This window comes from Macrotis lagotis, chromosome 8 (assembly GCF_037893015.1).
Source record: "Macrotis lagotis isolate mMagLag1 chromosome 8, bilby.v1.9.chrom.fasta, whole genome shotgun sequence".
NCBI classification, from domain to species: domain Eukaryota; kingdom Metazoa; phylum Chordata; class Mammalia; order Peramelemorphia; family Peramelidae; genus Macrotis; species Macrotis lagotis.
This window is the reverse complement of record NC_133665.1, coordinates 38549182-38571644: the sequence shown is the minus strand read 5'-3', so window position 1 is coordinate 38571644 and position 22463 is coordinate 38549182. Positions and strand designations below refer to the sequence as shown.

At 33.1% G+C, this 22463-nt stretch overlaps 1 protein-coding gene across 1 annotated transcript in view; it reads right to left on the bottom strand.

Moving 5' to 3' along the window:
* Window positions 1–22463, bottom strand: part of LOC141496428 (guanine nucleotide-binding protein G(q) subunit alpha-like) — a 192325-nt gene that overhangs the window by 81744 nt on the left and 88118 nt on the right. Inside the window, exons 3-4 of the mRNA XM_074198972.1 lie at window positions 16429–16557; window positions 10349–10478 (exon numbers count right to left, since the gene is read on the bottom strand). Coding sequence (XP_074055073.1) covers window positions 10349–10478; window positions 16429–16557 — 259 coding nt within the window. The remainder of the gene's footprint in view (window positions 1–10348; window positions 10479–16428; window positions 16558–22463) is intronic.

The following is a 22463-nucleotide window of genomic DNA, read 5'->3' as shown; positions in this document are numbered from 1 at the left end:
ATGGAGGATACCTGACTCTGTAAATTGTGGACCATCCTTCAAAAAGCACAGAGAAAGGAATGTTATTCTATTTGCTTTTGCAAAACAAATTTCTTAATAATGTATCAATAAATTAAGATCATTTTCAGTGCTTCTAGAAAACTCATTGAATTTAGAGTCTGGTAACATGTGTTCAAATTCTGAGTTTCCTATCAACTGGTCCTCTTAAATGACCTTGTATAAAGCACTTATAACTAAACTCCCCCAGTCTTATGGTCACTTATCTGTAAAATGAGGAATTGAATGGTATCTAAAAAGTATCTTCTAATTTAGAATGTGTAAAAACTATGATTTTGTCTCCTTATGGAATTTCTAAATTAAAGGGGCAAATACACAGCTAGTTAATATTATTGTCTCCATCTTATCTCTTGTGAAAATTTGTGTGCCAATAGTCAGAGTCCAAGATCAGTTTTCTTGTCTTAATTTGCAGAGCAAACAGAGTTTCACTGAGAAATACCATTGGTCCATGTGTGCTCTCCAGTTCATTTAGGAACACATCCTTCATGTAGAACAGTGATTCATGAGTTAGGCCAACTAGCAATGATTTGTAGTCTATGATAAAATATAGCACAAGAAATATTTGAAACCCTATATCTTCTTTTAAAATAGAAAAGACTATCAGAGAAAGCCTCATTAGGGTTTAACAAGGAAGATGAATGAGGATAAAGGGCCTGGAAATACAAAGTAAAAACCTTGATATAATGAAGCTCCAAACACAAAACTATCTTCTACTATAAAGCACACTGAGGTGGTACAGTGGATAGAGCACCGGCCCTGGAGTCAGGAGTACCTGAGTTCAAATCTGACCTCAGACACTTAATAATTACCTAGCTATGTGGACTTGGGCAAGCTACTTAACCCCACTGCTTTGTAAAAAAATAAATAAATATAAAGCACATTAGCTAATAGAGAGGTTACACTAAGTTTTCTTCAGAAAATAAAGTGGATTTTTGACAGAATTCATTATTGATTAATGGATAGCTTCCTCCTTACAAGTCTTGAAAAGTTTTATAAAATGATAGGAAATCAGCAGCACTTTCAATAATGAAATGAATCACTTTGGATGATGCATTTAAAATATATAGATATTGACACAGACAGCAAGATGCACTTGATTTTTATGGAGACTAAATTCACACTCAGTGGAGCTTATGAATATCATATCATAGTGGTTACTGAGTATAACCCCTTCATTTTATAAAGCTGGAAATTGAAGCACAGAGAAGGTGAATGACATACTTACTCATTATTATTGAGATGTTCAGTATCTAAAGCAGTTATTGAACTCAGTTCTTCCTGATCTTAGGTCAAGTGCTCTATTTATTAGGCTACACTGCCTCGCAGGCATGAGTCTCTCTAAAAAGGGGTATGTCATTAATCCAACCTCCTCCCCTCTCCCACAGAGGCATAAGGGAATTGAGGGGAGAGGTCTTTTGATTTATTCCACATTGATAAAATAGGCATGTTTGATTGGTTAGTGGACTTTTGGATTGACTTAGATTTTAAGTTTTCTTAAGGTTCAGGGAAACTCAGAGACTTAACAGTGGGCTTCTCCAAAATAGATAGGGGACAGTAGATTGAACTGCAAAAACAACAAAGGCATCCATAAGAACAGGTAGTGGTTTACTCAAACCATGCTTTGCTGCACAGGGTGAAGAGAATCCAATGAAATAAAAGCAACCGAAATGACAATGAATATTATTTTTTCTATAAGGAAAGTTTCTCTAAATAACTGGTTATAATTCATCTTTTCTTCAAATAATTTTTTTCTTTTGGATTGGATTGGATGTGGGATTTCATAAGCATAGGGAATTATTCAGGAGAGAGCACCCTTCAATAAAGCAGAATGTCACCTATTCTGTAAGGATCACTAGTAAGTTACCTGGTACACTGAGAGGTTAAATAATTTGCCCATGATCATAAAGAGTTTATCAGAGGCAAGATTCAAATACAGGTCTTTCCAATCCAAAAGTTTGTTCTTGGGGATTCAAGATGCTCCACTGAAATATGCTAAATAAATAGGAATTTGAAAGTTTAGAATGATTAGAGAAACAAAATTAATAAATAGCTTTATAAAAGAATACAGAAAAGATGGCAAAAAATAGCAGGAAAGGAGATATACAACAAAGGAATGAATAAATGAGAAGAAAAGACTAAATGCAAAAAAGCAGAGCATTATCAATGAAAATTAAATGTAAAAAACATTTTTACAAAGATACTAACAAGTTATTTACCTATTAAAATGACAATTATTATCTATATGAAGACAGATTTTCTTTATCTACTTCAACAAAACATCATGCTAGATCAAATACTAAAGCAGCTATGACAATCCAGTAGTTTTTTAATTAAGCCAGACATTACAGCATTTTGTGAAAATATCATAAAGCAATGCAATCACTCTTCTCATTAACTTTTTTGTTTCAGAAAATATAGTTTATTTTTTTATTAAAATATGTTATTTATGTTACTAGGTATTGGACTTTTATTGAGATTTTTAATGAATGAATAAAATATGTATCAATTTTAATTTTGAATGTAGTATATAACATAAACAAAAGACCTTTGGGGTTCTCAAAATTTTTCATAAAGTATAAAAAAATACTGAGAACTAAGAATCACAGGCTGAAAATAAACCTTACAGCCTTCCCTGCTACTGCTCTTAGTATTTTCTATTTTGGGAGGAAATGAGAACTCAATGATAGAATGCCAGAGTAGGGAGGCAAGTTCTAGTACTAGTTTTATCATTGTCTAAGTATGTGATTTGGACAAGTCACTGAACCTCTTTGGGTCTCAGTTTCCTGGTCTGTAATATGTAACATAAAATCTATTCTTGCTGATGTACAAGGTATTAAAAGTAAAATGAGATATTATATATCAAAGTAATTAGAAAGAGAATAAAACAGTAAACAAAAGTGAGATTTTTAAGTCTCTTTTCTAGTAGGCAGCCTGTTTTTTTTTTAATTTAAGGCAATGTGGCTGTGACTTGCCCAAGGTCACATAGGTAATTAGTCTGAGGCTGCATTTGAACTCAGACCCCCCTGATTCCAGGGCCAGTGTTCTATCCATTGTGCCACCTAGCTGCCCAGCTGGTTTTTTAATAAAAACTGCCACCTATTTGCTATGTAAAGGCAGTCCCTTTAACCTATCTCAAAGCCTTGGTTTACTCATCTGGAAAATGGAAGTAATAATTATTATGTTATTTATTCTACGGGACTGTGATTTGTAAACTTCACAGTGCTCTATATAAATGTGAGCTTTTACACTTATTTTCTCCTTCCTTTTCTTGTTAGCACCACAACTTGGGAAGAGTCAACATCTGCTTCCTCCTTTATTCTTGAGTTCTTATAAAGTTCATTCAAATCCTTTAAAAATCTGTAACACTTCCCACCCCAAATTCACAAATATTTACCTATTGTGATTTTTTAGAGATTCCCATTAAAAAACACATAGGTAATATTATTGTCCAAATCTTACCCAAAGGTATTGAGATTCTTTAATTTATGTATTTTTACATAAATTCAATTAGAAGTGACCAGGCTATCCAGTGAACCCATGTGGTAGAGTTCAAACAGCTGAATGAATCAGTGAAGAATTAAAAAAAATACTTGATCAAAAATGTTCTGATAAGCTTAACTGTTTTTATGTGAATGGCTGATTGCTGAAATACCTGAAGTAGATGGGCCTATGAATTTACTTCTGGTACAATAGCTGATTACCTACAAGTGACTGTCCTTGGAATCAGCATGAATTAAAGTACAAAAGGTTTCTAGTTATCAACAGGAAGGTCAGAGGTATACACCTTATCATTTCAGTGCATCATTAGGATGTCAGTCAATAAACATTTATTAAGTGCCTACTATTTCTGTATTAAGTACAGGGCATATAAAGAAAGGCAAAAACAGTATCTGTTCTTTAAAAGCCCATAGTCAAACTGTTGAGAAATCATGAAAACAACTGTTTTCATGTACAAACAAGTTATATAACAGAATTAACTGCACATAATCAACTATGAGAAGGTACTATAATTAAGGGGGTTCATGAAGATCTTCTTATGAAAAGTAGGATTTTAGATGAAACTTAAATAAAACCAAGCCAAGTCAGGAGGTGGAAATATGGAGAGATTATTCAATGGATGGAAGACACCCCCCCCCAAAAAATGCCCAGAATTAAGAAATGAAATATCTTGTTCAAGAAACATCAAGGGATGCCCATCAATTGGGTAATGACTAAACAAGTACATGAACACTATGGAATATTATTGTTCTATAAGAAATCATAAATGGTTGGATTTTAGAGAGGCATGAAATGACTTAAAGGATCTGATGTAGAGCAAAGGGGGCACAAACAAGAGAACAATGTACACATTAACAACAACACTGTGAGATGATCAACCTTGATGGAAGTAGCTCCTCCCAGTAGTTCAGAGAGCTAGGACAAGCATTTTAGACCAGCTATGGACAACGTTATCCTCATCTAGAGGAAGAAAAACCAAATCAAAACAAAAAAACCCATAACCCTTCAGAATCTGTTAACACTTTATAAAAAAAATGATCTCTTATGTATTTCTTTCTCTTAATCTCAATTCCTCCTACTGAAAATAACTAATCTATAAACATGTTTATCAAAAATATATATGTACAATGCTAACCTTACTGTTGGCTGCTGAGGAGAGAGGGGTGGGAAGAGAGGGTAGAAGGAAATTTTGTAACTTAAAAATATACATGTGCATATGGATAAAAAAGAAAGAAGAAAGAAAGAAAAGAAAAAGGAAAGAAAGGAAGAAAGGAAGAAAGAAATGAGAAAGAAAGAAAGAAAGAAAGAAAGAAAGAAAGAAAGAAAGATCAAAAGAACTTATGCACTGGACCAGAAAATATTTGGGAGTTGGGGGTGGGGCTGAAAGGTATATAAAAAAGACTGGAAACAAAAGGTGGAGGTCAATTTGTAGGGAGTTTTGAATGCCAATCAGAAAAAATATATATATTTGATTCTGAAAGTGAGAAGGAGTCACTGGAATTTATTGCTTAGGAAAGGTGATATGATCAAACCTGTGCTCTAGAAAGATCAAGTTGACAACTGAGTAGATGGACTACAATGAGGAGAGATTCATGGTAGAGAGACTAACTAAAGGGCTATTGCAGTAATAGCAATTATTTTTGTTTGTCCTGCATTTGAATAAGAGCAATATATTGAAGTGATATCTTGACTTGTGCATGAATTGGGTTTAGTTTAAAGAGGCAGAATCATTAAGTGAGGTGATGAAAGCCTCTAACCAGGGGAAGTGTGTCAGAAAGAAAGGGGGCATGTGCCAATGATTTTGTGAAAATAAAATTGATGACAATTGGCAAGAAATTGGATATGGGGAGTGTGAGCTAGAAGTCAAGAATGACACTTGAGATTGCAAGCCAGGGTACTTTGACTGATGGTCATACCCTAAAAAGTAACAAGAGAGCAGAGGATTTCTTAGGAAAGATATAGTGTTCAATTTTGGACATACTGAATTTAAGATATCTAAAGTGTATATATGTATGTATATAAAAGTTACAGCTGGATAAGTAGACTTAAGAATCATTAGCATAGGGGCAGCTAGGTGGTGCAGTGGATAAAGCATGGGCCCTGAGTCAGGAGTACCCGAGTTCAAATCTGACCTCAGACACTTAATAATTACCTAGCTGTGTGGCCTTGGGCAAGCCACTTAACCCCATTTGCCTTGCAAAAACCTTAAAAAAAAGAATCATTAGCATAGAGATTATAATTGAATCAGTGGGAGCTGATGAGATCACTGAAAAAGAACAGTTAAATAGGTAGAAGGAAAGCTGGGATAGTGCTATGAAAACTTAACTATGGAGAAGAAGTCAATAGTTTCTAAGGCTGCAGAGAAGTTAAGAGGGAAGAAGGCTGAGAAAGGTCTTTAGATTTAGCAATTAAGAGATTATAAATAACTTTGAGAGAGTAATTTTGACTGAATGATGAGGTCAGAAACCATACTGCTGAAAGTTAAGAGTGAGAAGAAAGTGGAGGTACCTATTTTACAGAAGACCTTTTTCATTGAGTTACAACTACAAAAGAGAGGAGAGATATGGGATGGATGAAAACTAGAGGAGACACAGATCAAGTGAGGATTTTGTTTTAAAATGTGCAAAGACAGAAATTTATATCCCCCCAGTCTCCAGAATCCACCAATCTCTAGTGCTGATGAATGAGAACAGAAAAAGCAAAGCAATACAAAAGTTATGGTATAAAGTACCAGATAATCAAAGAATTAATTTTTTCTTAAAAAAATCAAAAGCAGAGACCCAACCTAAAGCCTCCTTTCCTCTCCCTTTTCATCTCTCTTCATCTTCACTCTGTTCATCTTCCCAGGATAAGAATGAATCCATTAGAATCTCAGGTCATATTTGAAGGTATATTCAAGGTAAAGAAGAAAGAAATCTGCTTTAGATTAACATGATAAACATGAGATTTCAAACCTAAGGATAATGTTTCAGGAATTTATTTTCATTTTTATCCTTCCAATACACGGGAAAAATAGATCTCTTTAGCTGTGAGAATACTCAAATGATTTGGGGAGGAGAGAGTGGTGAAAGGTAGAATTTTACTAATAAGTGTAATTTAGTAAAAATGTCCAAATAAAAATAGGTTTATGATAATTTTCTCACATTAATAATGGGTAATGGAGCTATGGAACTATGCTTAGAATGATGGGTATCATTTTCCTCTATTTCCTTGATTTCTTGCACAATTCTGATTCTCTTACTTGTCAAATTGATCCTTTTTATAGGCTCCTTTGTTAGGCCATCATTCATCTTTTGCTATCTTAGTGTGGGTAACCAACAGAGCTCTGTTCCAAGCACTCTTGTTCCTCCTATGAGTTTTCACAATTTGAACTATCATTTCTGCTCAGAGGATGCCTAAATCTATATATCTGGTTAGAACCTCTCTTTTGAATTTCACTCATATAATGTCAATTAACCATGAAATATCTCTTGGAAATCCTTAAGGTATATCAAATTCATGTTTAAAAGGAATATATTTTTACCACAAAAATTCTTCCAAAATCCCTATTTCTGTGAAAAATATCATCATCTTCTCAGACATTTAGGTTTGTGAGATGAATATTCTATGTACAGTACTAATCACTTTAGAAATATTATTTCATTTGATCATAACTTCAGATTTGTAATCTCAAAGTCATTCAAGAATCTTTCCCATCTCTTATCCTTGCTATTCACTCCACTGCCAACTTGTCAATCCTACTTTCACCCTGTATGAAATGTACAAACAGTTAAAAAAAAATACTAGATACATATAAAACATTCCAACTTTAAAAAATTGATATGAGAAAATACCTAATTTAAAATCTGACAATAGTTATCAAAGTTAGTTTATTCTTCCTGTTTGCTTTTTGACTTTGCGTATGGGCACCTCATATGGGCAGAGTACTAGGCATAGAGAAGTTGTATGACAAAAATAAATTCAAATTAAAACAACCTTGAAATTTAATATTAAATCCAGAAAGTTGGCAAAGATGGATGGAAATAGTCAAAGTTAGAAGAACTCATTAATATGCTGTTGAGATTGCTGTCAAATTGGTCCAAATGTCTTGGAAAATAATTTAGAATGATACACTTTTTAAAAAAAGTTACTAAATATTTTATACAATTTGATCCAGTAATCTTTTTAGTAACTGGGACATTTGCCTCAAAGAGGTGAAAGATAGAAAGAAATGTTCCATATGTACTAATTTAAAATTTTTTTTTACATATTGAACCTTTCTTTTCTTTTTTTTTAATATTTTCCCCAATAATGTAGCAAAATATTGAGAACAGTCTTTTTGAAGTAGCAAAAATCTGGAAACAAAGTGGGTACACTTACCAAGTAAGAAATGAAAAGCTGAATAAACTGTGGTATATTAATACAATGTAATATTATTGTACTATATAAGAAAGGATAAATAAAGGAGCATGGTAAGCTTTATGTGAAATCATGTGGCCAAAGAAAGTAAAATCAAGGAAAAAAAATCTTTGTTCACCATATTATAAATGACACTAAAAGACAGCAGAATTCAGATCAAATAGAATGACCAATCTTTCTTGGTTTCAGAGGACTGATAACAAAGCACATTTCATTCTTTTTGGTAGACAGGTGGTGGTTTACAGTACAAGCTATCAGATGCAGAGTTGGTTTTGCTCAGCTGCTTTTCTTTATTGCTAAGGAGTAGTCTTTTAGTAGGAGGGAGGAGAATTATCCCAAGAGTTGGCAGTTGGACAACTAAACAAACCACATTCTTAGAAAGAAGTATTTCCTTGATCTAAAAGACCAGATACTTATCATAAGAACCACGGTAAAACTTTTGAAATCCAAAAGTTAGAGGAAATTTAGACAAAGGATATCTTACATTAAGCATATAGTCAATACCTTACGTTCTACTTCAAATATGTTCAGGATTTAGGCCTATATAGGGGATTTTATATAACCTTTATTAATACTATATGTAGAAGGCAAAGTTTGCTGAATTACATGTATACTGTAGACAGGATGTTTGTCAGTTTCAATTAAAAAAAAACAAAATTAAAATGAACTGAGAGTCCAACAGCTCTTGCATGACTTGTAAACATATTTTGTTTAAGAATAAACACTGAAAGTATATCAGGATTCAATCTCAATCAACACTAATTTTTGCACACATTCTAACCTTTAAAAAAGGTAATTCAAAGTCTATATAAGAGACAAATGCTCTTTTACAAAATGGGTAATGGAGCTATAGAACTATGCTTAGAATGATGAGTATCATTTTCCTCTATTTCCTTGATTTCTTGCACATTAGATTAAATTATTTGAACAGATTCTAACCCTTTGGGCAAAGAGCTTCCTCTATTTCCCAATAAGAATTCCTTTTGGATCAAACCAACTGTTCTACTAGATATTATCTTTTAATATCCTGCACATAAATTCACCCCTGGAAATCCTGATTAGCTTGCAAAGCATAAGTTAAAAAGAATTGTGCCGAAATTATGTTCACAAAAGAGGAAACTTTTAAATCCAGTCCATGTTGCATTTGTAACTAGGGTCTTTTACACAGATGCAAACATACACACATGCACACACATGCATACATACATGATGGCTAGAACTTGAGTTATCAAGACATATTCACAATTTAGGTAACATGACAAAAAAACAAAGATGCCACTAACCAAGATCTCAGACTTAAGTGATTAAGTTACTTACCCCGGTCATACATACATAAACAACTTTTAACTAATATCTTTTCATATACAGAGAAAACAGGAATGATACAATTTAAACTACAGTTGGGAAATAATTCTTCATAGTGGTATATCACTTGTTTTTATCTTTTTGCTCAAACATTCAAAATATGAGAACAAATCCCTAAAAATTTAGCATAAATTTAACAATGCAATGTACTAGAGAATTCCTGAATGATTTACAGAGAGAACCCAGTCCACAAGGCAGCTCATGATATTCCCTATTTGGCTGATCTAAAATTTGGCTACAGAGGCATTCACATGTTAAAATCTTGCTTCAAGGACTTTTTAGGACTACATGTCCATCATTAGCAAAAGCAAACAATCAAACAAAAAACTCAAGTCAATTGTATCTCATTGTTAATAACCTTTGTCATAAGCTCCTCAGATTTATTTTTCAAGAGAGATGTATACAAAATTATCATATTGACCTCCATATGAGTTATTTTTTTTTAAGGATTTTGCAAGGCAAACGGGGTTAAGTGGCTTGCCCAAGACCACACAGCTAGGTAATTATTTTAATGTCTGAGACCGGATTTGAACCCAGGTACTCCTGACTCCAGGGCCGGTGCTTTATCCACTTCACCACCTAGCCACCCCTCCCCATGAGTTTTAATGTCATTTGCCACTGTCCCTGGCACATGGTGGGTATTAAATACTTGTTGAAGTGCTGTGATTCTAAGAGGCTAAAGTTAAAATTGGAAACTTCCAAGTAAAATACTTCCAAGTAAAATAGACTATTGATTTCTGTATATAAACACACACACACACACACACACACACACACACACACACACACACACACACACACTTTCTCAAAAATCTTAGTAAACACAGGTATCTAAACTGGACATATGCTGAGCTTTTTGTTGTATATTAAATAGATCCCAGAGTCAGCTATCAAAATACCAGGAGAACATATCTGTCTCTTTTGTCCTCTCTCTCTTTCTTCCTCTCCTTTTCACATACAGACTACCACCACCATCACTTATAGCCCACACCAAGAAAATAATCAATTGCATTTTCCAATGTTCACTTACCTCATTGTCTGACTCCACAAGAACTTGATCATATTCACTAAGGGCTACTAGGAACATAATAGAGGTGACATTTTCAAAGCAGTGTATCCATTTTCTTCTTTCTGATCTCTGACCCCCAACATCCACCATTCTGTAAGGTTGAAAATAGATCAATTTCAGGTAAGGAAAATTTAAGAAAAATCAATATACATTTACTTTGTGAGTTTTGTTCACTAACAGAAATGGTGGGATATAATTCTAAAAGAGAAACAATGTTTTGTTCAGAATATGATATTAAATTCAAAAAGTAATCAATGATTGAATGTCAGTTTTGTGGCAAGTTTGAAGAGAGGAATGTTTTGAGTAATTAGTTAAAAGAAAATTATTACATATATCATACAAAGGATCACTAGTTTTATTATCGTTTCTTTTTGTGAGGTAATGGGTTAAGTGACTTGCAGCTAGGAAGTTATTACTCTGGTAGTACTATTGTATTGCTATTGTATTAATATTACTACTTGTATTACTAATGGATTTGAACTCAAATCCTCCCGACTCCAGAGTCAGTTCTCTATTCACTGTGCCATAGTAGTTATTAAGTACTTGTTGAAGTGCAGTGATTATTTAGAGGTTAAATTTAAAACTGGAAATACATCTGCTCATAAATCCAAGTAAAATATTCTAGTTAAAAGAAAATTATTATATATCAATCAAAGGCTCACTAGGTTTTATTATCATTTTGGGGGGGGGCAATTCAATGGGGTTAAGTGACTTTCCCCTAAGTAGGGCTAGGTAGTTATTAAGTTTCTGGTGCTGGATTTAAACTCAAGTCCTCCTGACTCCAGGGTTGGTTCTCTATATACACTGTGCACTATGCCACCTAGATTCCCCTTATTCTTTTTTTTAAATTATATTTCCCAGTTGCCAAAAATCTGTTGTCTCCCTTCCCAGGACTCCTCAACTGGAAAACACAAAACAAAAATGCAAAAAATCCCATGTGGAAAATAAGTATAGTAAATCAAAACAAATTCCCATAGAAGTTATATCAAAAATGTGTCTCATTTGGATTGAATCTCCATTAAGAAGTGTAAAACCACTTTAAAAACCTAAAAAAAAAGGGGGGTGGCTAGGTGGCATAGTGGATAAAGCACCGACCTTGGAATCAGGAGTACCTGGGTGCAAATCCGGTCTCAGACACTTAATGATTACCTAGCTGTGTGGCCTTGGGCAAGCCATTTAACCCCATTTGCCTTGCAAAAAACCTAAAAAAAAGTGTAAAAAATTTCTTCAAAATTGGTCCTCTGGAATCATGGTAAATTATTACATAGATAACCAGTTTGAAAAGACTTAAATCCAAGAAAATAAAATATACCTAGTTCTAGAACTAGAAGAAGAGAAAATTTAATATTTCTTTGATGATAAAAAATACTTGTCCTTAGCATGGCCTCAAGGACATGCTCAAATATTTATGAACATTGATTATCACCATACTTTCAAAGCAAAAAAAAACCCCAACCCTGCTCAATAATAGTGATTTTTGTCAATTGAATGCCAGAAAATGAATTAATTGTATTATTTTTTAAATTTTATTTATTTAAGAAGATGGGGTGAGGTGACTTGTCTAAGGTCACAAAGCTAGGCAATCATTAAGTGTCTGAGACCAAATTTGACCTCAGATCCTCCTCACTCCAGAGTCAGTGCTCTATCCACTGTGCCATCTAGCTGCCTTAATTAGCTGTATTATTTAATTTAATTACAGACAATACAAAGAGAGGATCATTGTTTTTTGAATTCAATAAAACTCATAGGCATCAATGATTATGCCTTTAAATGACTAACATACTCCTGAAGTAAAAAGAATAAATTATGACCCGTACTTGAAATAAGAGTAAAACTTTAGTAATCTGTATCTTTGGCCATACACACAATCAGAAATAGCTTGTATGTATGTCATAAGCACCTTCTGAGAACAAATATTCGAAAGATAGTTGTATCATCACATATGATACAACTTGACATCTTGTCTTTTCTCTAGACTGAAAAGGCTACAAATCAAAAAGTGTATGGTACATTTGTAACTTTTCCTTAAGAAATAAAGTATACAAACTTAGAAACATTTACATTTTCTTGCAAATGATTACTTTTTTGAAAAATTTCCTCATTTTAATGTTTTTCATGACTAAACATATCTGTAATGATTTTTCCCTTGCCTTCTCAATGGGTAGGGGAGGGGTGAGAGAGAAAATTTGGAGCTAAAAATAAAATAAAATTGAATTTTTACAAAGTCCACTTTTACTGCCAAGTCATATATTATAGATTCTTCCAATTAGAATTCCAAAGTTAATGTCAGAAATTTTCAAGTTTTAGTCCTGGGCTTGCCACATGCTAAAATTCCTAAAGATAAATACTGAATTTTTGTTTCTTTTCTTATAATATATCTGATCTATTTTATGAGAATGCCAACTAATTAATGAAATAATTACTGTCTTTTAACTAGGAAGATGATATCACTGGTCCTACTACCAATGAAGCATTCAGTTTGATTGATTACAATTGACTGCTGAATTTCTGCTGATGCTTCTATGTCTTCTCACTTCTTGTAGAAGAGCCTAGGCTGTGGCAGAGGAAAAGGCAAAGGGGTGAAAGTGTCTCCTGCTGTGACAACCTGGCCATCATCTAACATACCTTAATATCAGGAGGCTGAGCAATAGAGTTTCTGATGTAGGACCAATACTAAAACTATTTGGAAACAATCATAATAGTTAACTTAATATGCTATATAGTAACTGAAGATTAAATAGAAATAATTCTCTGTCAATGCATTAAATTCCCTTGGACTAAGCCAACAAATATGAGTCAAAGAATCATAGTACTCCATATAATAAGAAAGATTTAGAAAAAGAACAAACACCTGTTCACACAATGTATGTTTTTCAGCCTCCTCTTTTTCAATCATTGATCATAAATACACTATTTGGAAATTTCAATAAAAAAAAAGGTGAAGACCAAAACATCGCTCAACATTCTGTCTGCAAGAACTACAAGAGGAAACTAATTTCTGCTGGGGGGGATTAAATGTACCATGAGAGAGCAGAAAAAATTCAGAGGATTTAACTTTTTGAGACAAATACCAGATACAACTAAAAGCAAGAAAACTGTATATAGAAGTGGGTCAAATAAAATTTCATGAAGGATTCAGTAAGAAGATACAGTTTCCCTAACATTACATATGGCCACCTTAAAGACAGGAGTCCATTGCTTTGACCTGAAAATGAAATAATAATTGATGGTAAATACCTCGAGCATATCTATCTATCATCTATCTATCTATCTATCTATCTATCTATCTATCTATCTATCTATCTATCTGTGTGTCTATAATCTATTTACCTACCTATGATTTCTCTCTCTTTTTTCTTCTTTTCTATATTAACAGGTAAGTCATCTCTTAGAATTCCAAGAAAATCTGCAGGAGCTTTATGGGATTTCTAAACTGATAATGTTAACTCTTGAGAAAGTTATTACAATATATGTACCTCAATCACCAAATTCTGTAAAATAATAAGTTGAATAAAATGAACCAGATTATGCAAATTGGCCTACAGTCATATTTGGAAATATTAATCAATGGTTATATGATCATAAAGACCAAAGCAAAAAATGTTAAATTCTACAGAATTGACTGCAATGATGATGATTTACATACTGCAATGTTGATCTAGCACAAGATGTGAATAGTAGTATATACCTAGCATTTAATGGAAAGAATGATGTGCAAATGATAGAAAGTCAATGATAATAAATTATTGGAGGCAGACTATCATGAAAACAAATATGTGAGGAAGTCATGTAGCAAGAATTGTAGGGGTGGCTAGATGGCGCAGTGGATAGAGCACCAGCCCTGGAGTCAGGAGTCCCTCAGTTCAAATCTTCCCTCAGACACTTAATAATTACCTAGCTGTGTAGCCTTGGCCAAGCCACTTAACCCTATTGCCTTGCAAAAAGCCTTAACAAAAAGAATTGTAGTCAACAAATGAGCCACAATCTTAATTTGTGAAGTCCAGATTGAATCCCACATTATCATAAGTAGTCAGTCAGGGAGCAGAAAACTCTGTGGAGTTGACTATTTGAACATAAGGAAGAGGCTATTACAACTATGGTATAGGCCAGATGTTTATTTTTGTTATGATGGATGCCAGATTCAAATGTGAATGTGAATGCATAACCAAAACTATTCTTAAAGTTTTCTCAATAAAATATAGCTCAGTATAATGACTTCTGGTTTACAGAAATGTATATAAATAAAAGACCTAAAGAGTGCTTTCATAGATTTTGACTCTAGGAGCAGGGTACAGAAGAAAGATAACTGGACTAGAAACAGACCTGCTTTTAAGTAACAGTTCTTATCACTTAGTATCCATATGCTAGATCTCAGTTTCTTCTAATTTTAATAGCATTTATACTACTTATCTCAAAACCTCGTTGAAAGGAAAGAGCTTTGAAACGTGTAAAGAACTCCATAAATGTTATTCCAAAGAGAGTAAAGAAGAGCACATAAGAGGAGGAAAATGAAAATAAAGATAATAATAGTGGTCATCAAGGAAGACATTTTTATAGAACTATGTTAAAATACTGACTTCTCCCTGATCTCAAACTAACAGAAAATAACTATTCAGTGCATCTGAACTGAAATAGAATCTTCATCCCACATAATTTATTTCTAGATCAATCCTTCAAAAAACACTAAAACAAAAAATCCAACTCTGTTGATGGTGGCATTTGATTGTCCTTCTTACATATAATGTTTTCTAGAGTTAAAACATGTGACTAAAGTGTATTGATTGATGAATTGGCAAAATGTAAAATGTAAGATAAGATAGATTAATGATGCTCAATCATTTATTTGTGTATGTTTTAAAGTTCAAAATCTCCATGAAACTGCTCCCTGCTTTTAATCTTGTTTTCTTAAAATCTCTTGTGATTTTGACTTAGAATGAAAACCTAGATCTTAAAACATCTCTAAACTGCTGTATCTTCAAAACTAAGGAGCTATTTATTCACTTTTGTCATAGTTTGACTGGCATGCCTCTTCTAGCAACTGGAACAGAATGAAAATTAGTTTAGAAAGAGTTATTCTACCATGGTAAAGTTGATGATAGAAAACCTGACTGGGTTTAATGAGTCTATATTTTCCTTTCAGACACACTGGCAGACTATTCATCCCCAATGAACTTTATGTTCTTGTTTAGACATATATTCAAGGTAGTAAAGTACCATAAGTTACATCTCTTCATTTATGGAAATATGACAGTTTGTTTCTAATTAAGAGTAAAACCAAATGATCATGGAAGAAAATATTAAACAGATATATATGGATAGTTTATTTTTCCCTTGTTTTTGAAAAAACATAATATTATTGATAAATTGTAATTAGGCAAGAAGCAGTGATGGGGGAGGGGAGCCATATAAACTCAGTTCTCATTTGCTCTGCAACATGAGGTCCCTACATGCCAGCAAGTGTTATGAATATTCTTAAGCACTCAATTTTATAAATAAATGTTTAAAAAAACCTTCATGCTATTTGTAGTAGTAATTGAAATTTCTGCATTTGAGAGAAGTTAAATGATTGAAAATCAATATGAAAATATTTGTAATATACAATTTCTGCTATTGACAACCTCTTAAGAGCATCAAATACATTGTATGCACTTCCAATAAAATACACATTCCTCTACACTTAATTTGATTCTAAACTTATTTAGAAGTACAACCAGTATTTGTGCAATTGGATTTAATTACACTTCCTGAAGGAGGTTCATTCAATCAAAATGTCTATGTCAAAAATCTTGCATTTGGTAATAGAGATTGAGGAAAGCCAACAGTTTCTCTACTGACAGGCTCATAAAATAAAATAAAAAGGAGAATTATTAAAATCATTAGAGTCATCATGATAATTAAAGGATAGGTTAAAATAATGCAAAGCTAATCATTTTCCTTATTATGCTTTCCTTAAATCTATACAAGCTTTCAGTATTTGCAAAATTCACAAAAAGTGCACATGACAAAGAATTAGAAAATGAGTTTCAGGACTAGATTACTACCTGAAAATGACGCTTTGTAAGTCAAAGGGGTATTCAATGATCCCTGTGGTGGGGACTCGAACTCTAAGGACATCTTGTTGAGTAGGCAAATAGGCAGGATCTGCTACACGGTCCAAGTCGTTAAGATAGCTACAGATGGGAAGAAACAATAGTAATATCAGTGACACCATAATACCAAATTCCATTAAGGAAAAGGATGGGAAAAGACAAGGATGAGAGAAAAGAAAGAAAGAAGAGAGAAATTAGAAGAAAGAAGGGATATTTGATAGGTAGAAAGGTAAGACTAAATTTTCAGCTACTAGGAGGTTTTATATATATATATATATATATATATATATATATATATATATATATACATATATGTGTGTGTGTATGCACACATAAACACACACACACACACACACACACACACACACACACACACACAGAATTTGTAATTACCCAGGTTTCCTAAGTCGTCTTCTTCATCTTGTCACCTTTGGACTATTTCATTACTCATTAGGACAAATCCAGATTTGATTCAAGGAGGGGGCAAAACAGGAAATTAAAATGAAATCACCCCACTTCTCTACTTGTTAGCAGCTCTGGTAGGAGGTTGGGATGCAGAAGAGGATAAAGCTAAAGTGTTTTTTGGATTATGTGTGAATTTCATCTGTAAATGTTATTTTCATCACTGATTGTCAAAGATGATAGAATTGAATAAATGTAAGGTAGTCTATTTGCAGGGTTTTGGAGTAATTTCCTTTAGATAAACCTTAGCTTCTCAAAAAAGTTTACAAATCCTTAATTCAGTATTGTCCAGTGTCAAAGTCACTCAAAATATAAAATCAGATACTTAAGAAAGTACATTGCTAATATGAGCTTCTTAGGGTAACAGTTAATATGCTAGGGCACTGTAAAAATCAATAATTTCCTGTTTGAGAGCAAGATACATCATATACTGGAATTCATTTGATTCCGTGATACCTCCGTACTTCTTCTATATACTCCATAGTGAACTATTACATACATTTGTTAAAAATGACTGAAAATTAATTGTATTTGGGAGTGTTTATAGAGTTGTTATAACTGGAGGTATTTGAAGGAGGTACAAAACATGAATTGGAAATGACTATTCTGCATGGTTCCCAAGTCACTCTAAAATTAATGTAATTTCCTCAGCTCCTGGGGAGAATAGAATGACGTCTTTAGATTTTCTTATTCTTCTTGACTACACTATTTTCCTCCCAGGGATTCTGGATGGGGGCTCGAAAATTTTAAGATTCATAATTTTAAAATACTTATCTCACTTAGGAAATCACAAATAAGCCTTAAACCAAACACAGAATGGTAAAAACAAATAAATTCCAGCGATTTGAAATTTAGAAAAAAAAAATCACAAATCCTTTCAAGTTATGTAAATAAAATACATAAATAATATCAATAAACATACTATGGAAGTTGAACTGTCATAAAAAGAATTTTTATTCTCTATTCAGAAATGTCATTTTCGCATAGTTTTTATATCTATCAGATTGCATGTTTGGGGATAAGTAGTGGAGAGAAGTCCATAAATACTCTTCAGTTTTCTACTATTAAATCACAAAGTATTAAGAATCCATCAAATCAAAGAATCTTAGGATTGGAAGAGACCTTAAAGATCATCCTCATTAGAAGGTCTTAAGTCTTACAGTTGAAAACAGGGCCCTGGCAATCCCTAAATCCAATACTCTCATTTTATGGATGAGAAATAAATGCCCAGAGAAATTAAGCAACTTGCTCAACTAAAGTGACAGCAATATTGTATTTAAAAACAATCCTAGAAACAGAACCATGTCTTTTTTTTTGCCCACGAGGCTTAGAAATTTCAAAAGTTTTCTATTAAAACATTTCACTAACTTTCTGACCAACCCGTCTTTTAAAGGATTGAATGAATTTCTAATAATAAAGGAATAAGATGACCTCGGATTTCATTCACACAGAGAAATCTAAGATATGAAAGCCCCCTCTACTAACTCAGACTTCTCTACAACTTATAACCCCAAGGAGTTGCTTAGAATACTTAAGAGATTAAGTGACTCAACCAGGGTCGAACAACTAGTATGTATCAGGGTAGGACTTGAACTATGGTATTTTGCTCCATGATCAACTTTAGCCACTAATACAGGTGTTTCTCTGATTATAAAGGAGAAAGAAAATGAAATATACTGTTTAGCAACAGCATTTTTTTAAAAGGATAAATTATAGAGAAGGTACCTTATTGTGGTAAAGAATCATCAAGGGGATGGATCCAAATTTCCCTAAATCGATGAAATCACAGGTCCATTCTCTAATCCTGATTCTTCTAAGGAACCATTCAATTACTTTATCCAGGCAGCTAATTATTATTTTTTTGCTCTAACTTCATGTAACTGTTACATAATATAATAGTTTATATACTTCCCTGACTTTTAAGAAATAACCACATAATATCTTTAAAAAATATGAAAGCAAGTGGAAATTCCAAATTGGGAGGTAGTAGGATATGGGAGAGGAGAGAGTGCAGAAGATGGGGGAAAGAAATGCTTTGGGATTGGAACACTGAACTCTGTCTCAGAATGTGGTCTTTATGTGTTGATAGATATAACCAAAAAACAGTATTTGACTTTTAGGATTATCCAAAATGAATGAAACAGGTTCCCTTTAAGCTAAAAAAAAAAAATCAATCAATCATCAAACATTTATTAAGTACCAAATAGCATCTGGGCACTTTACTAAGCTTGGTACACCGGGAATGGAGAAAGAAGTAAAAGACAGTTCCTGACCTCAAGAAGCTTATCTTTTGATTCCTATGTCTGAGTAGCTGGAGTTTTCCTCACATGCCACACTTAAAAACTGAACATAAAAATATGAAGCACAGCAATTATTTCAGAAAAGTTTTCTAGTTTATCATTTGTTGATTTTACTTCAAAAAGCATTAGATGAATATCCATTTTGAACTCAGAGCTCCATATATTCAGTTATATGTTACATGAAAAAATAACTTCCAAATTACCCTTGGATAAATAACTTTGAAATAATGCTGTAAAGCTTTCGCTGGAATCTATTTGCTTGATTGGATGACCCATGGTTACCCTCTTAACTCATTACTTTGGGAATTACTCTAACATATGGAATGTTAAGGTTTTTTTGTTTGTTTGTTTTGTTTTTTAGGTTTTTGCAAGGCAAATGGGGTTAAGTGGCTTGCCTAAGGCCACACAGCTGGGTAATTATTAAGTGTCTGAGACCTTATTTGAACCCAGGTACTCCTGACTCCAGGGCCAGTGCTTTATCCACTGTGCCACCTAGCCACCCCGATGTAGCCGCCCTGATGTTAAGTTTTTTGAAAGCCAGGATTTTTTTTGTGTTAAGATAAAAATTGACATTATTTTCTTTCTTTTTAAAAACAAATGTTTTATTGATTTGAAAAAAAAAAACCTTTGTCACTCCTCAACACTCTGTCTTCCTCTCCCTGCTCTCAATGAAATTCATTCTTGTAACAAAAAAGTACAGTTAAATATGACATATTGTTATATGACAATGTATATAGCTCATTCTGCAGGTAGAGTATTGCTTAAAGAAAGGAAGCAAGTTTTGCTGAGTCCTTTGAAATAAAAATTGATTATTGCATTAATGAGGGTTCTAATATATTTAATGTTGCTTTTCCTGATATTCTTTTGGACACTGTAAATTGTTCTTGTGCTTCACTTCACTCTACACACATTCAGTGCACTGACTCAGTTTCACAAAGACTTTTGTGGATTCATATAGTACCCTTTGATACTCCTAACAACTAGACAGCTGTGCATGAGACTTATATAGGGAAAAACACCTGAAGTGGGAAATCATTTTATCATACCTAAGTCTAGGAATCTTGATCAATCTCACTCTCAATTCAGTAAGAGAAGACACATTCCTAAGGAACAAACTTAGATGGATTCTATATATACATGGTACCTAAGTTTAGTTTCTGACTTAAAATAAATAGTAATGCCTATCTATAAATCTAAAGTCATGATATAGGTCATCAATAGTCTGAAAGGCTTCAAAATATAAAAGATCAACTTAGAAGAAACCAAATTTTTTTCTTCCCTCTCTCAGAAAGGTGGGAGAGGTAGGTGACAGTTTGACCTATGAAATACTGAAAAACATTCAAATTTGATAAAGTTCAACTCTCCTGGTCTTCTAATAGTGCTATGGTATTTTGAGAATATCCTAAACAAATGTGTGATTATGGTCATAACATCCTTCAAAGAATTTCTGACTTTATACTCAAAGGATCAGCAATTTTGCCAGTAGAGGGAACTCAATATAAGAACTATTTCATCAAGATAAATGTCCATTTATAAGTAAACTGTTTAGTTCTAAGGAGTCAAAATGGTTTGCCTAGAATCATATAACTAATAAATGTCAGAGATGGGACAAATATCTTTCAGACTTCAAAGTCACCATTCACTTATCTAAACCAAATCACTGTGGTGCTAAATGAACTTAATAACCCTTTTAAGAATTAAATAAACAGTTGGTAAAAATAGCCAAGATGATAAATCTTTGATGAAGTAAACCTAAATGAAATAATTAATAAATAATCAAATTAAATATATTTTATTTTGGTTTGATATTTTAGTGCCTTCTATAAGCCCTTAGAAAGTCTCACACATATTTTTGCCTCAACAGGATGATGGTCACACTAAGTGTTTTCAGATATAGTACAACTAAATGTACATAGGGAAGGAAAGAAATTTACTATTTAAAATTAGATTCCAGTCCAACATGCCAAACAAAAACATCTCCAAACTCTAGTTACATAACAGTCTACACTGCTAAAATCCAAAGGGTTCCTTTCACATTACCTCATCACAAGATTTCTTTGTGGTGGTGAAAACAACCCAGAAATATGCCAGAGTGGTTTACAAATTCACTCTGGGGTTGAATTGTCCTGATTGATGAGGGAGTTACCACACTCACCTAACCCACTCTATCTAGACAGGAATTTAGGCCCATTCATGTATTTTACCTCATCTTACTGCCACACACAACACACACATGCACACACACACACACACACACACACACACACACACACACACAGACAATATCTTGATCTGGGAACAGTAAAAATCAATACTTTCCAAAGGCTTAAACAAGGCACTAAAATACTAAACCAAAATAAAATATATTTAATTTTTATCATTTGTTAATTAATTTACATTTACTTCATTAAAGATTTAGTATCTTGGCTATATTACCAACTGTATATTTAATTCTTATAGAGGTTATTAAATTCATATAGCAGTACAGTGATTTAGTTTAGACAATGTGACCTTGTAGTGTGAAAGCTATTTGTCAAATCTCTGACATTTATTAGTCATGTGAATCTGGGCAAACCCATTTGATTCCCTAGAACTAATCAACTTAGTTATAGATGAGCATTTATCTTGGTGAAATAGTTCTTATATCAAGAGTTCCCTCTACTGACAAAATTGCTGATCATCTAAATATTTGAGTCAGAGATTCTTTGAAGGATGTTATGACTTTATATTAAAAAAAAAACTATTGTCACTCTAAGGGGAATGACAATCCATCCACGATCAGCTTCTCTCATAATTCCTGTGATCAAAGAGAAAGGAGTTTTGTTCTGCCTACCATTTTACCATATATATTGCTTTCTACCATTAAAATGTTAGCTTCTGAGAGGACAGTCTCACATTAGTATTTCCATTTTCAACACCTAACATAGTTCAAAGTACATAGTAAGCACTTAATGTCTTTTTTAAAAATTCATTCAAGGATATTATAGTTTATTTAGGATTACAATTTGGTTTTTTGGTAATTCACAAACTGAATAATAATATCAACAGATAACCAAGAGCTGATTCTTTCCCAAGCTTAATACAAGTTGAAATTTTCCTATTTTACAATGTGTCCATTAGTGCTTAACACAGTGCTCTAGTATATTTGTTTGTTGTTGATTCTGTGAACCCATTTGGGGTTTTCTTGACAAAGATGCTTAAGCGGTTTCTTATTTCTCCTCTCCA